Source organism: Sturnira hondurensis, unplaced genomic scaffold, assembly GCF_014824575.4.
Source record: "Sturnira hondurensis isolate 20B ecotype Veracruz unplaced genomic scaffold, ASM1482457v3 Scaffold0008380, whole genome shotgun sequence".
NCBI classification, from domain to species: Eukaryota; Metazoa; Chordata; class Mammalia; order Chiroptera; family Phyllostomidae; genus Sturnira; species Sturnira hondurensis.
Genome location: NW_028081011.1, coordinates 3,550,414 through 3,562,711, shown reverse-complemented (window position 1 = coordinate 3,562,711; position 12,298 = coordinate 3,550,414). Strand labels below are relative to the sequence as shown.

The 12,298-nt window shown below is 48.1% G+C and overlaps 1 protein-coding gene across 4 annotated transcripts; it reads left to right on the top strand.

Moving 5' to 3' along the window:
* Positions 1 to 275: 275 nt before the first annotated feature.
* On the top strand, positions 276 to 12,264 carry SRRT (serrate, RNA effector molecule). Of its 4 annotated transcripts, none has more exons than XM_037054868.1 (20): positions 276 to 512; positions 844 to 980; positions 4,902 to 5,030; positions 5,246 to 5,392; positions 5,625 to 5,813; positions 7,618 to 7,787; positions 7,921 to 8,105; positions 8,307 to 8,405; positions 8,493 to 8,610; positions 8,796 to 8,953; positions 9,301 to 9,362; positions 9,476 to 9,554; positions 9,803 to 9,991; positions 10,339 to 10,512; positions 10,606 to 10,759; positions 10,930 to 11,123; positions 11,302 to 11,458; positions 11,641 to 11,742; positions 11,858 to 11,984; positions 12,129 to 12,264. In XM_037054868.1, exons 2-20 carry the CDS (start codon positions 859 to 861, stop codon positions 12,130 to 12,132), a joined length of 2,559 nt encoding a protein of 852 aa, XP_036910763.1. In that variant the 5' UTR covers positions 276 to 512; positions 844 to 858; the 3' UTR covers positions 12,133 to 12,264. The 4 variants fall into 4 exon arrangements, with proteins under 4 accessions (XP_036910763.1, XP_036910762.1, XP_036910760.1 ...); XM_037054867.1 differs by having other exon boundaries at positions 277 to 512; positions 11,653 to 11,742; positions 12,073 to 12,264; XM_037054865.1 differs by having other exon boundaries at positions 277 to 512; positions 12,073 to 12,264.
* The last annotated feature ends 34 nt before the right edge of the window (positions 12,265 to 12,298 follow it).

Here is a 12,298-nt window from a genome sequence, read left to right as displayed (position 1 = left end):
CAGAAGGAGCACAAAATGGTGGGAGATGCTTTAAAATGGTTGCTCTACCCCGCTAAACGCCCGCACTCTCCAAGCCCCCCAGCCTTGCGCGGGTAGTGTTGGACAATGCCTAGAAGGTATAGAACCGGACACTTCCGGGTAAGTGCGACCTTCGACCTCGGCCTGAGGAAGCTCCCCTTCACTCCGCCCTCCCCAGGCTTTCTTGGTCCAGCCCAGCTTCCGTAGTGCTTCTCGCTCAAGCAGCTCTCGTTCCGGAAACAATCGCGAGTTTTCCGGGTCCCCGTCCCTTCCCATCATCCCCCGGTGCTTCGGGCCTTTCCTTGTTTAGTTGTAGTTAGGGCCGCGCGGGTAGTAGTTTGTAGTTCCAAGACCTGTTCCGCGAGTGACGCAGGCACTGCGCGAGCGGCGCGCCGACCGCATCCTCGGCTGTCCCACTTTCTTCGCGCCTCCTCGATCCCATAGCTCAATAACCTGTGTCTGACGATTTTCGCGGTCCTCATCGCGCGCCCGAGGCAAGGGGCGGGCCCTGGTCTCTCAGAGAACCTGCGGGCGGGAACGCGATACTAACGGCCGCGACCCCTCCCAGGTGGGGGAGGGGAGGGGCCTAGAGGGTCGGGGCTAGGGCGGGATGGGGCGGGGGGGGAGGGGCGGGCCACCGGGTGGGCTGGAGACCCCTGGGGGCGAGTGGAGCGTCGGGGCCGTCCACCTGCTGTCAAGGAGGGCCTAGGATGGTGGGGACCACGGAAGGCTGGCCTTTGCTGGGAGAGGTGGATGTGCTGCTCCAGGTGGGGCGAACGTTTCCTCTTGTCATTAATTCCCTGAACACCCTTGTCTGGGCTCCAGGCCTCAGACCGCGCTATGGGTGACAGTGATGACGAGTACGATCGAAGACGCAGGGATAAGTTTAGGAGAGAGCGCAGCGACTATGACCGTTCGCGGGAAAGAGATGAAAGACGTCGAGGGGACGATTGGAATGACCGGTAAGATACTTTTTCTCAGTTTTGTACCACCGTCACACTCTGTTGCACTCCATCCTCATTGTGTTTCCCTTATAATTTTATTAGGGCAACTCATACGAAATCGCTCATACTTCACCGTTTCATGTGGTTTATTTAACCTATTTGTACTTGGCCAAAGATTTTTGAAATATCCAGAACATCAAACCAATAGAGTTAAGAGAGTTTGAGTCTGGAAAAGCAGTATTTATAAATGTCCTTGAAATGCGTCTATTTATTGTTTCTAAATGATACCTCAAAGAAAAATAATGTGATAGAATTGACTTGGACCCTGGCTGGTGTAGCTCAGTGGATTGAGCGCGGGCCTGCGAACCACACGATCACGGTTCGATTCCCAGTCAGGGCACATGCCTGGGTTGCAGGCCAGTTCCCAGCAGGGGACTCACGAGAGGCAACCATACATTGATATTTCTCTCTTCTCTCCTTCCCTTCCTCTCTAAAAAAAAAAAGATAAATAAAGTCTTAAAAAAAAAGAATTGACTTGGAGAGGTGTCAGACCAGTTCCCAGGCAGAATGTGATTAAATTTCTTGTAATTGTCTTGCTTAAAATTAGAAAGTTCTTTGGCCAGTGATAGGTTTGAGTTGATAGCAATTAGGTTTCTGGGGTATACTTGAGTTGGTTATAGGTAGGGTATTTATATTAAGAAACATCTGATGTGACTTCAAATAAAGTAATCAAGATTAGGAGGAATTGTGGGATATTTTCTTTTCAGTATAAGAGGTGTCACCAATATCTAATTAGTTAGCTGATGGCAATGGCTTGATTTGTAAACATTACTGGGAAAATTTTTTGCTCAATTATTGTGATAATAGAGATTTAAAAAATGAATTTAGTAAATCATTCAGTCTCTAAGTAAATGTGTCTCTTCACTGTGGAGACCCCTGCACTTTGTTTTCCTTGGTATTTTCTAAGAAAGAAGAAAAGGTGTTATGAATTCTGTAGATGAGTAAGATACAGTTATTGCCTTTAAGGAGCTTGCAGTCTGTGGGCCAAATGGCCTGGAGTGTGTGCTACAACAGGGTATTTTTGAGAGGTCGTCTTAAGGATGGTAAGCAATGAGGGAACAGATCTTTATTTTATTTTGTTTTATTTGGGGGGCGGGGAAGGAGGGAGAAAGAGAGGGAGAGAAACGTTGGCCCGTTGCCTTTTGTACATGCGCTGACCAGGGACCGAACCCACAACCCACCTGACCAGGAATTGAACTGGTGATTTTTCTCTTTGCAGTACCATGCCCAGCCACACTGTCAGGGCAAGGGAACAGATCTGTTAAGGAAGGGGAGTAGTGGTGGAGGTGGTATGTCAGGGAGAGCTGCAGGGAAGTGCCGCTTACACGTGGAAAGATGAGTGTGAATTCCCAAGACACAGGTGGTGTGAATAGCTTTGAGTTGTGGGCATAATGTGTGCGGAAAAGAGTATGTATTCAGGTTTTTTTCAGAGTATTGGTTCTCAAAATGGGGTCCACAGACCCTAGGCCCCAGGGCCTGGGGGATGTGTGAAATTACAACTGTTGTTATGGTAATAGTAAGTATTGTTGTTTGCAGTGTATTGACATTTGCACTGAGGGTGCTATAGCAGGGGTAGGTAAAACTGCTGGTGCCTTAGCACACATCAAAGCAGTGGCACCAAACAGGGGTGGGGGATCCTAGCCATTTGCAGTTAATGTCTTTGATGAAGCAGCTTTTATTAAATTGGATTGTTGAATATACATTTTTTAAAAGATTTTATTCGTTTTATTTTTAGAGAGAGGGGAAGGGAGGGAGAAAGAGGGAGGGGAATATCAATGTGTGGTTGCCTCTCATTGCGCCCTAGTGGGAGCCTGGCCCTGCAACCCAGGCATGTGCCCTGATTGGGAATCAAACCGGTGACCCTTTGGTTCACAGCCTGTGCTCAGTCCGCTGAGCCACACCAGCCAGGGCTGAATATATTTTTTTAATACATAGGACAAATGGGAAATATGCATATAGGAGTATAATGGTTATCTTGAGTAGGATTGAACTGTGAGCCAAATAACAGGTTGTTTTTTGTTTGTGTTGATTTTAGTTGTTTCTATGGGATGCCTTTAAAAAATATGAATGAAAGATTGTCAAAGAATAGTTATTCATATTTGTGTATTTGGCAGATGTTTTCATGAAAACAAACTAAAAGAACCTGTTACTTCAAGAAAAATTATCAGGCCCTGGCCCATGTGACTCAGTTGGTTGGACTGTTGTCTGGTAAACGGAAAGGTTGTGGGTTTGATTCCTAGTCAGGGCACATGTCTAGGTTGTGTGTTCATGCCTGTTTAGAGCACATACGAGAAGCAACCAATCTGTGTTTCTCTCTCATATAGAAGTTTCTCTACCTCTCTCACTTCTTCTCTCTAAAAATCAGTGAGCATGTCCTTTGTTGAGGATTAAAAAAACAAACTGTCAGTTTTATAGACATTGAAGAAGTGTAACTTTCCAGTGAAAACTAAAGTTTTGGAAAACTTACATCTATTAATGTGAGATTATCAGCTTGTCACTACTTGAAGACTTTTCTGAGGAAATAGGTAGTGATACTAAACAATGTGGTCTTTTGATATGGTGTAACAAGATATATCAAGATCCATTCATAGAGCAAGGTAGAACAATGGATTTTAATGTAGCAAACTAACTCTTGTAGGGTTTTGGGTGGTATCAAAGAATATTCCCAGTCATCTGAAAAGTATTCCCTGTTCCAACTGCGTATCAATGGGAGGCCAGATTATTTACATACTTTTCAGTTGAAGAACATATATCACAGTAGATTGAACACAGAAGCAAATGTGAGAATCTAGCTGTCTCTGTTAAGCCAGACCTTGAAAATATTTGTAAATGTAAAAAGTACCATTTTCTCACTTTTTTTGGAAAATAGCCATTTTTAATAAAAATATGTAATTTATGTTAATATACAACTTCAAATTGAATAGGTATTTTTTTCTGTTCATATTTTAAATACAGTAAGTATTAATAGCTATAACAAACATAAGCCAAAACTTTAACATTCAATAATTTTTAAGAGCGTAAGGGGTTCCTAAGACAAAAAAGTTTGAAAAACCACTGAGTTAAGAGCAAAGGATTTTTTTGCAATGGGGATTAAAGCAACTGGTGACTAGTGGTGAGGCTGGGGTGACAGCCAGGAACCAAAGTTTTGAACAGTGCGGTGTACTGGCATTTAAGCAAGGGTATGGTACCATCAGATTTTTGTTTGAGAAAGATCACTTTGTAGAGAAGGGGCAGGTAAGCAAAACCAGTGCTGCCCTCAGAGGAGGGGTGACCAGAGGATAACAAGGAAGAGGGCAGTTTTGGTAGGTTGGGAGACAGTTAGGTTGGGACCCTTTGGTTCTCAGGCCGACGCTCAATCCACTAAGCAGCACGAGTCAGGGGGGTTGATTCTTTTTTTTTTTTTTTTTTAAAGTATTTAGTCTTTTTCTAAATAAGTCTTTCTATATTTTTTAATATTTTATTTATTTATCTTTTTAGAGGGGAAGGGGAGAGGAAAGAAACATCAATGTATGGTTGCTTCTCATGCATCCCCTGCAGGGAACTGGCCCCTGCCGGAAACTGGCCTGCAACCCAAGCATGTGCCCTGACTGGGAATCGAACCGCTATCCTCTGGTTCGCAGGCCCGCGCTCAATCCACTGAGCTACACCAGCCAGGGCCGGGGTTGATTCTTGTATGTGTCCTGAGCAAGGATTGAACCTGCAACTTTGGTGTATTGCAATCAGGCTCTAACCAATTGCACTTCCCAGCTAGGGCCTAGAGGGTAGTTTTACAGTTTTAGGCTTTTAGTCTTGTGTCTCAGGATTGGAAGGGCCTGTCCAGGAGTGTGATTTTAGGATATCCAACTGTGTCTTATTTACTGTTACTGTTCTTATCTCCAGAGAATGGGACCGTGGCCGGGAGCGCCGCAGTCGGGGTGAATATCGTGACTATGACAGGAATCGGCGAGAACGCTTCTCTCCTCCCCGCCATGAGCTCAGCCCCCCGCAGAAACGTATGAGGCGAGACTGGTGAGATGGCAACAGTTTCTCTGTCTTCCTTCACTTGTGTTGATAACTTGGACCATTTCCTTTTCTCTAACTTCCTATAAACACATCTTTTTTGTCCCTTTAAATCCTCGGGTGACAGATCACATTTCATATGCCCCTCCCTCTATCCCATCCTCCTTCATGCTCTGGAGAGATGATTCTCTCCTCTGTCTGACTTTTGTGTCCCCCACCCTCAGGGATGAGCACAGCTCTGACCCATACCACAGTGGCTATGAGATGCCCTATGCTGGGGGGGGTGGGGGCCCAACTTATGGCCCCCCTCAGCCCTGGGGCCACCCAGACGTCCACATCATGCAGCATCATGTTCTGCCTATCCAAGCCAGGTAGGGACCTGGGATTCTAGGGTTCTTGGGAAAAGGGAGTTGTTGGACTTGGGGAATGGTTGGGGTTGCTGAAGACCATGGCAGGGAGTGGGCTAGACACACTGGAGTGCCTGTGGGGGTGGTCACCGTTGATGCCTGGGGTGAGGTCCATGTGGGCAAAGGAAGAGGGCAGCTGGCTACCTCGGCTGCCCCAGCCCCTACAACCAAGACTTCCTGACCGGGCTCCCCTCAGGCTGGGTAGCATCGCAGAGATCGATTTGGGTGTGCCACCACCAGTGATGAAGACCTTCAAGGAGTTTCTCCTGTCGTTGGATGACTCTGTGGATGAGACAGAGGCAGTTAAGCGCTATAATGACTACAAGCTGGATTTTCGAAGGCAGCAGATGCAGGATTTCTTCCTGGCTCATAAGGATGAGGAGTGGTGAGTGCCCCTACTTTCCTGTTATCTTTTCCCTAGCATGTTTCCCCTGGCCTTGCCAGGGGAGCCTGCAGCCCTGTCCTTTTCCCATTTCCCCCAATCCAGAACTTCCTAGGGGGTGGGGGAATGGGAATTGCAACAGCATTAGCTGATGGGTTCTCCTCACTTCAACGTCTGCCACGGTCCCCCACCCATCTCCCTTCCCCACTGTCCTCAGTCAGTGGGACACCTCCAGGCAGCTGGCCAGAGCCACCTGTTCCCTTGGGACAGCAGACAGACTGCTTCCCACTTGCTGGATTTGGGTCATTGTCATCCCTGATCTCCAGGACCTGTGTGACTGTGGCATCCTCCCAAAAGCAACGAGTGAATCCAGACAAGAAAAGCAAAGATGTCAGGGTCATTTGACAGAAAAAGAATTTTAATTTTTTCTTTTTGTGGATGTTTTAATTTTAATCAACCATCTTTTCCCCCCTTCCTGCTCCTCCTCCTCATCCTCTTTCTGCTCCTTCTCCTTGAAAAGAGCCAGAACTGGGAACTACACCCGCTCATCGACGGAGCTCGGAGCAAACCCACCTCCACCCCCACCATACCCAGCCCATACATGAGCCCCTGGGCTGAGCCACGCTGCCCCGGCCAGGCAGACAGGCAGGGCACTGCTGTGCACAATGCAGCAGTTTAGCTGAATGTGATTGCTCAGGCAGTTAGTCAGTCAGGGCCCCCACCGCGGAGTCCCGCGGGGGTGGGGCATCCAGGCCGGGACACCCCAGCCAGGAGCCAGCCGGTGGCCCACCTGACAGCATGGGCCCTGGGCGCACTAGTTAAATCTTGAGCTCTGTTTGACCAAGCGGCCAAGGTAAAGATCCTGGAGGTGACGCCTGCGGCTTTTCTTTCCTCTTAATGCTCAACTTGTGGTTATGTTCTGTCTTTCACTGTCCTCTTTTTTTCTTTCTTTGTCTTACTCATGTACTTTTCTCTCTCTGTTTGTGTTCTTGCTCCTTGCCTAACACTACTACCTTTTATCTCCCCCACTTTCTCTGTCTGGTCTTTCTGGTCTTTAGTTTTCCCCTTTGTTTTTGATATCTGGGACTTTCTCACACTTTATCCTTTTTTCTCATATTTCTAATTCCTTTTTTTTTTATTAACCCAAGGTCTTGTTTTAAATGTCCTCATGCTCTACCCTAACCCTCTACCCCTCTCTTCACACCCTCTCTGTGGGCAGTACCTGAGGTTAAAAGGGCACTTCAGTTTCTCCCTGTCCCTTCACCATCTGCTTATTTTTCCCAAGGGGGGAATAAAGGTATCCTGCCTTTTGGCTTTTCCTATCTGGTACATTTCAGGTTTCACCCTGTCTTCCACCTAGGGGTGGAGGGAGTTGGTGGGAGCAGTCCTTTTAACGACTCTAGTTTGGGGTTGGCAAGGAGAGGGAGGTTCTTTGGGACCTACTATTTTCTTATCCTTCCTTTCAGAAGCTTTGGGAAACTGCACTTTTAAAGTTAGTGTTTCCCAGAGACTTAAGGCAATCAATTTGCCTTTTCAACCTTGGTTCCCCCTGTAATCATTACTCTTCCCAAATATAGAACTTTTAATTCCTGGCTCTCCCCAAAATCTTCTCAGAGCGTAAACTCTGGTTCCTTTGGGGGTATTGGGTGTTTTTATTATACTCCTTTCCCCGGTCTCTCTGCTTTTATGGTCTTTTGTGGGTGTGAGAGGATGGGAGTGAAGTCCTTATTTTCCCGGGCCCCTTCCAATGTCCTGGCCTTGGCCTTCAGTGACAATTTTGTATCTTCCCTCCCCACTTCCTTTATAGGTTTCGCTCTAAGTACCACCCAGATGAGGTGGGGAAACGTCGTCAGGAGGCCCGGGGGGCCCTACAAAACCGACTGAGGGTGTTCCTGTCCCTCATGGAGAGCGGCTGGTTTGATAATCTTTTCCTGGACATAGACAAAGCTGATGCCATTGTCAAAATGCTGGATGCAGGTGTGCAGACTGGTTGGGGCAATGAGTATCTTGTGGTCAAGGTCTTGGTTGGGAAATAGAAGTAGGTTGACAGAAAGCCAGAGGCTGAAGGCCAGGGCCCTTGGATTATGACTTTTTTTCCCTTTGCTGGTAGCTGTGATTAAGATGGAAGGAGGTACAGAGAATGATCTACGCATCCTGGAGCAGGAGGAGGAGGAGGAACAGGCTGGAAAGCCTGGGGAACCCAGCAAGAAGGAGGAAGGCCGGGCTGGATCAGGCCTTGTGGATGGAGAGCGCAAGGTCAATGAGAAGGAAGAAAAGAAAGACGATGGCAAACAGGTCAGTGTTGGGGCCTCTGGATGCTGCCGGTGAGTGCCAGGGGAAGAGAACGGAGCTATTTCGATGGTGGTGGGGTCCACAGGAGTTAGAAGTAGAGGGCTCTGTGCTGGGGTAGGGGAGAGGTGGACTTGTGGGCTCAGCTGTTGAAGTGGAAGGGGTTGATGGGGAGATAGCTATCCCAGTGACTGTCTTTACCTGTAGGCTGAAAATGGCAGTGCTAGTGATGACAAAACTAAGAAATCTGAGGGTGATGGGGACAAGGAAGAGAAGAAAGAAGACTCTGAGAAAGAAGCCAAAAAGGTAGGGACTCTCTTAAATGGAGTTAATGTTAGGGCAGGCAGGGGTCCTTGTTATCTGGCTCATGACGTCTTGCCATGGCTCCCACAGAGCAGCAAGAAGCGGAACAGGAAGCACAGTGGTGACGACAGCTTTGATGAAGGCAGTGTGTCAGAGTCGGAGTCAGAGTCAGAGAGTGGCCAGGCTGAGGAGGAGAAGGAGGAGGCTGGTAGGTTTTATTTTCTGCTTATAATCCATTCTCTTTGTATGAATGGTGGGGTAGGTGAGAAGTTGGTGAAATTAATGGGATGGTGGTCTCTTGGGAGAGACTGGTAGGGTGGGAGTTTGACAGCTTTTTTGTCCTCTCCAAAACCAACAATAAAAACTCACCAAGTCCCACCACTTCCTGTGTAGAAGAAACACTCAAGGAAAAGGAGAAACCCAAGGAGGAAGAAAGGGAGAAGCCCAAGGACACTCCTGGGCTGGAATGTAAACCCCGGCCTCTGCATAAGACTTGCTCTCTCTTTATGCGCAACATTGCACCCAACATTTCCAGGGCTGAGATAATTTCTGTGAGTGGGGAAAAATGGCATTGGGGGCAGGGACAACACCCAGGCTCCATTCTTCCAAGGGGTGGGAGGAGGCATTAGGCGGGGAGAGCATAATCTGGTGGTGCTTTTGACACTCACCACTAGTTCTCTGACAGGGAGGCTTCCCTTCTCATGGGCCCATGTCTTTTGAGGGCTGGTCCTAGTTGTACCATTTACTTTGAAGTGCTGCTCTTAAGTTCTTTGTTGTTTTTTCCTTATCTGAGTAGAGGCTAATAGGCAGTTCCTTAGGGTTCTGAGGACATGGGGTTTGAAGAAAGAAGTGAATCCTTGAATCACTAAGTGGAGTTTCTGTTCCTCCGCCTTTCCAGCTTTGTAAAAGATATCCAGGCTTTATGCGTGTGGCACTATCGGAGCCCCAGCCTGAGAGGAGGTGAGGAATGGAGAGAAGTATGACCCTGGGTAATTTGGAAAGGTGCAGGGGAAGGTTAATGGTCATCATCACCTCCACCCCAGGATTATGTTGACATCTTTGTTCTTGTTTAGGTTTTTCCGTCGTGGCTGGGTGACATTTGACCGCAGTGTTAACATCAAAGAAATCTGCTGGAATCTGCAGAACATCCGAGTGAGTGCTGGGAGCCAGACTGTTTTGAGGAAGAGGTGTGGCTCTGTATGCTGCACACCTCTTACTGCTTTTTTCATTGTTTACTACTTTCATTTTGCTTCCTATTTCATCCATTCAGTCTGCTCACATTAATTGTGTACTGTTGTCTGTGGGCTAGGCCCCGAGACTGACTTCGGGGAACTCACAGTCTAATCACTGCTCTCAATAGGGCCAGTCTTCGGTGTTGGTAAGCTTTCTGTACCTTTCAGCTCCGGGAGTGTGAGCTGAGTCCTGGCGTGAACAGAGACCTGACCCGTCGAGTCCGCAATATCAATGGCATTACCCAACACAAGCAGATAGTGCGCAATGACATCAAGCTGGCAGCCAAGCTGATCCATACGTTGGATGACAGGACCCAGCTCTGGGCCTCTGAACCTGGGACACCTCCTCTGCCAACAGTCAGTGACTCTCTGTAAAACTTTTTCAAAAGCAGCCCAAACCCCCTCATCTGTGGGTATCTCTAATCTTACATGATCTGTGGCATTGACCCTTTGTGCTTTCCTGCTTGTTGGTCCCTCTTTAGGCAGCACCTCCAGCTTCTAGCAGAACAGATTGGTGTTAGTGACTATTTGTGGGCTATGGTAAAACAAATAGAAACATGAAGATAAATCCTAAGGCAGTGATAACAGGCCAAGTGAGCCTTGAATTCTTTCAGCCTCACTTTGCCTTTCAAATTGGGTTCCTAGGCTACATACTCGGAGGGGCTTTCTGTGTCTCACTTCCCTCTCTTCTCCCTCTCAACTAGAGTCTGCCCTCTCAGAACCCAATTTTGAAGAATATCACTGACTACCTGATCGAGGAAGTGAGTGCTGAGGAGGAAGAACTGCTGGGGAGCAGTGGGGGGGCACCCCCTGAAGAGCCTCCTAAGGAAGGGAACCCAGCAGAGATCAATGTGGAACGAGATGAGAAGCTGATCAAGGTGCCGGCAAGAGCAGAGTGTGTAGGGAGAGCCTGGCTCAGGGTGGTAAAAGGCATGAGTGTGATGAACTCACACTTCCTTGTTTTCTCCTAGGTTTTGGACAAACTTCTCCTCTATTTGCGCATTGTGCATTCCCTGGATTATTATAACACGTGCGAGTACCCCAATGAGGATGAAATGCCCAACCGCTGTGGCATCATCCATGTTCGGGGACCCATGCCACCCAACCGCATCAGTCATGGGGAAGGTGAGCTCTTTGTCTGAGTTCCATTTGGTTCCCCTTTCTCCCCAGCTACCTCTAGTTTTCTACTCTGGAGCAGTGCTCTTGTCACTTTTCCCCCTAATCTTCTCCTTTCATATTCCTTGGTCCTGGCTCACTTCTCCAACCTGCCATCTGTCTTTGTTCCCAAACTACAGTATTAGAGTGGCAGAAGACATTTGAGGAGAAGCTGACTCCGCTGCTGAGTGTGCGGGAATCTCTTTCAGAGGAAGAGGCCCAGAAGATGGGTCGAAAAGATCCTGAGCAGGAAGTGGAAAAGTTTGTCACCTCTAACACCCAGGAATTGGGCAAGGATAAATGGCTATGTCCTCTCAGTGGCAAGAAATTCAAGGTCTGGGATGTTAGAGTGTTGTGGGACAGGTGGGAGCAGTGGGCTGAGCCAGGAATCTGCCTCCAGACCTGGAAGGAAACGTCTTTGGGACCAGGTGGGAGGGGAGGGTGATTATCTTGGGATATGGGGATCTAGGGAACTGCTTGCTCAGTTCTGATCCTCTCCTCTTGGCATCCAGGGCCCTGAGTTTGTACGCAAACATATCTTCAACAAGCATGCAGAGAAAATTGAGGAAGTAAAGAAGGAAGTGGCATTTTTTAACAACTTTCTCACTGATGCTAAGCGTCCAGCTCTACCCGAGATCAAGCCAGCTCAGCCACCTGGCCCTGCCCAGAGTAAGATACGATCCATGAGGGTCTACCACATTCCCTCACCCATGACAGTTGAAGGACTCCTGGTTCTTTAAACAGTTGCACCCTGAAGTTTCGGCCTTACCCTCAGGCTGTATTCCTAAAAGCCAGTTGTCTGTGTCCTCCTGCTCCCCCCCCCCCAGTAATTCATGTTCCTGTCTGTGTTGTACTCCCCCCAGGTCTGACCCCAGGACTCCCCTACCCACACCAGACTCCCCAGGGCCTGATGCCCTATGGTCAGCCCCGGCCCCCCATTTTAGGCTATGGAGGTAAGTATAGGAAGGATTTCAAAGGGCTTGGTGGTTTTGAGGGGTTGGGGAAAGAAAGCAGTTAAAATGTAGTTGAAATCATAGGTTCTCAGCTCAACACTGATCTTTTTCATAGCTGGTGCTGTCCGCCCTGCAGTCCCCACAGGAGGGCCTCCATATCCTCATGCCCCTTACGGTGCTGGCCGAGGGAACTATGATGCCTTCCGAGGCCAGGGAGGTTATCCTGGGAAACCTCGCAACAGGTGAGAGTGCTAAGATGTCTGTTTTGTTGCCTGCTTCAAATTGGGACCCTTAACTCTCATCCCGTTTTACCTCTTTCTTACCTCACAGGATGGCCCGTGGAGATCCACGGGCCATTGTGGAATATCGTGACCTGGATGCTCCAGATGACGTGGATTTCTTTTGAGCCATCTACTTTTCCTCACTCTTGGTATCCTGTACTTACGACTGCCGTGTCCCATCCAGCTCTGAAAATTTTTTGTACGTCCAGCCCTACTGCCAATAAAAGCACTTCTGCAGTGACTCCTGAGTACATATTATATACTTCCCAAGATCC

Bases quoted from the DNA above. Each gene is read 5' to 3' on its own strand.
- SRRT (XM_037054865.1), top strand. From the start codon at position 859: ATGGGTGACAGTGATGACGAGTACGATCGAAGACGCAGGGATAAGTTT. The intron at 5,031-5,245 runs GTGAGATGGCAA...CCCCACCCTCAG, and splicing joins AAACGTATGAGGCGAGACTG to GGATGAGCACAGCTCTGACC. The intron at 5,814-7,617 runs GTGAGTGCCCCT...CTTCCTTTATAG, and splicing joins GCTCATAAGGATGAGGAGTG to GTTTCGCTCTAAGTACCACC.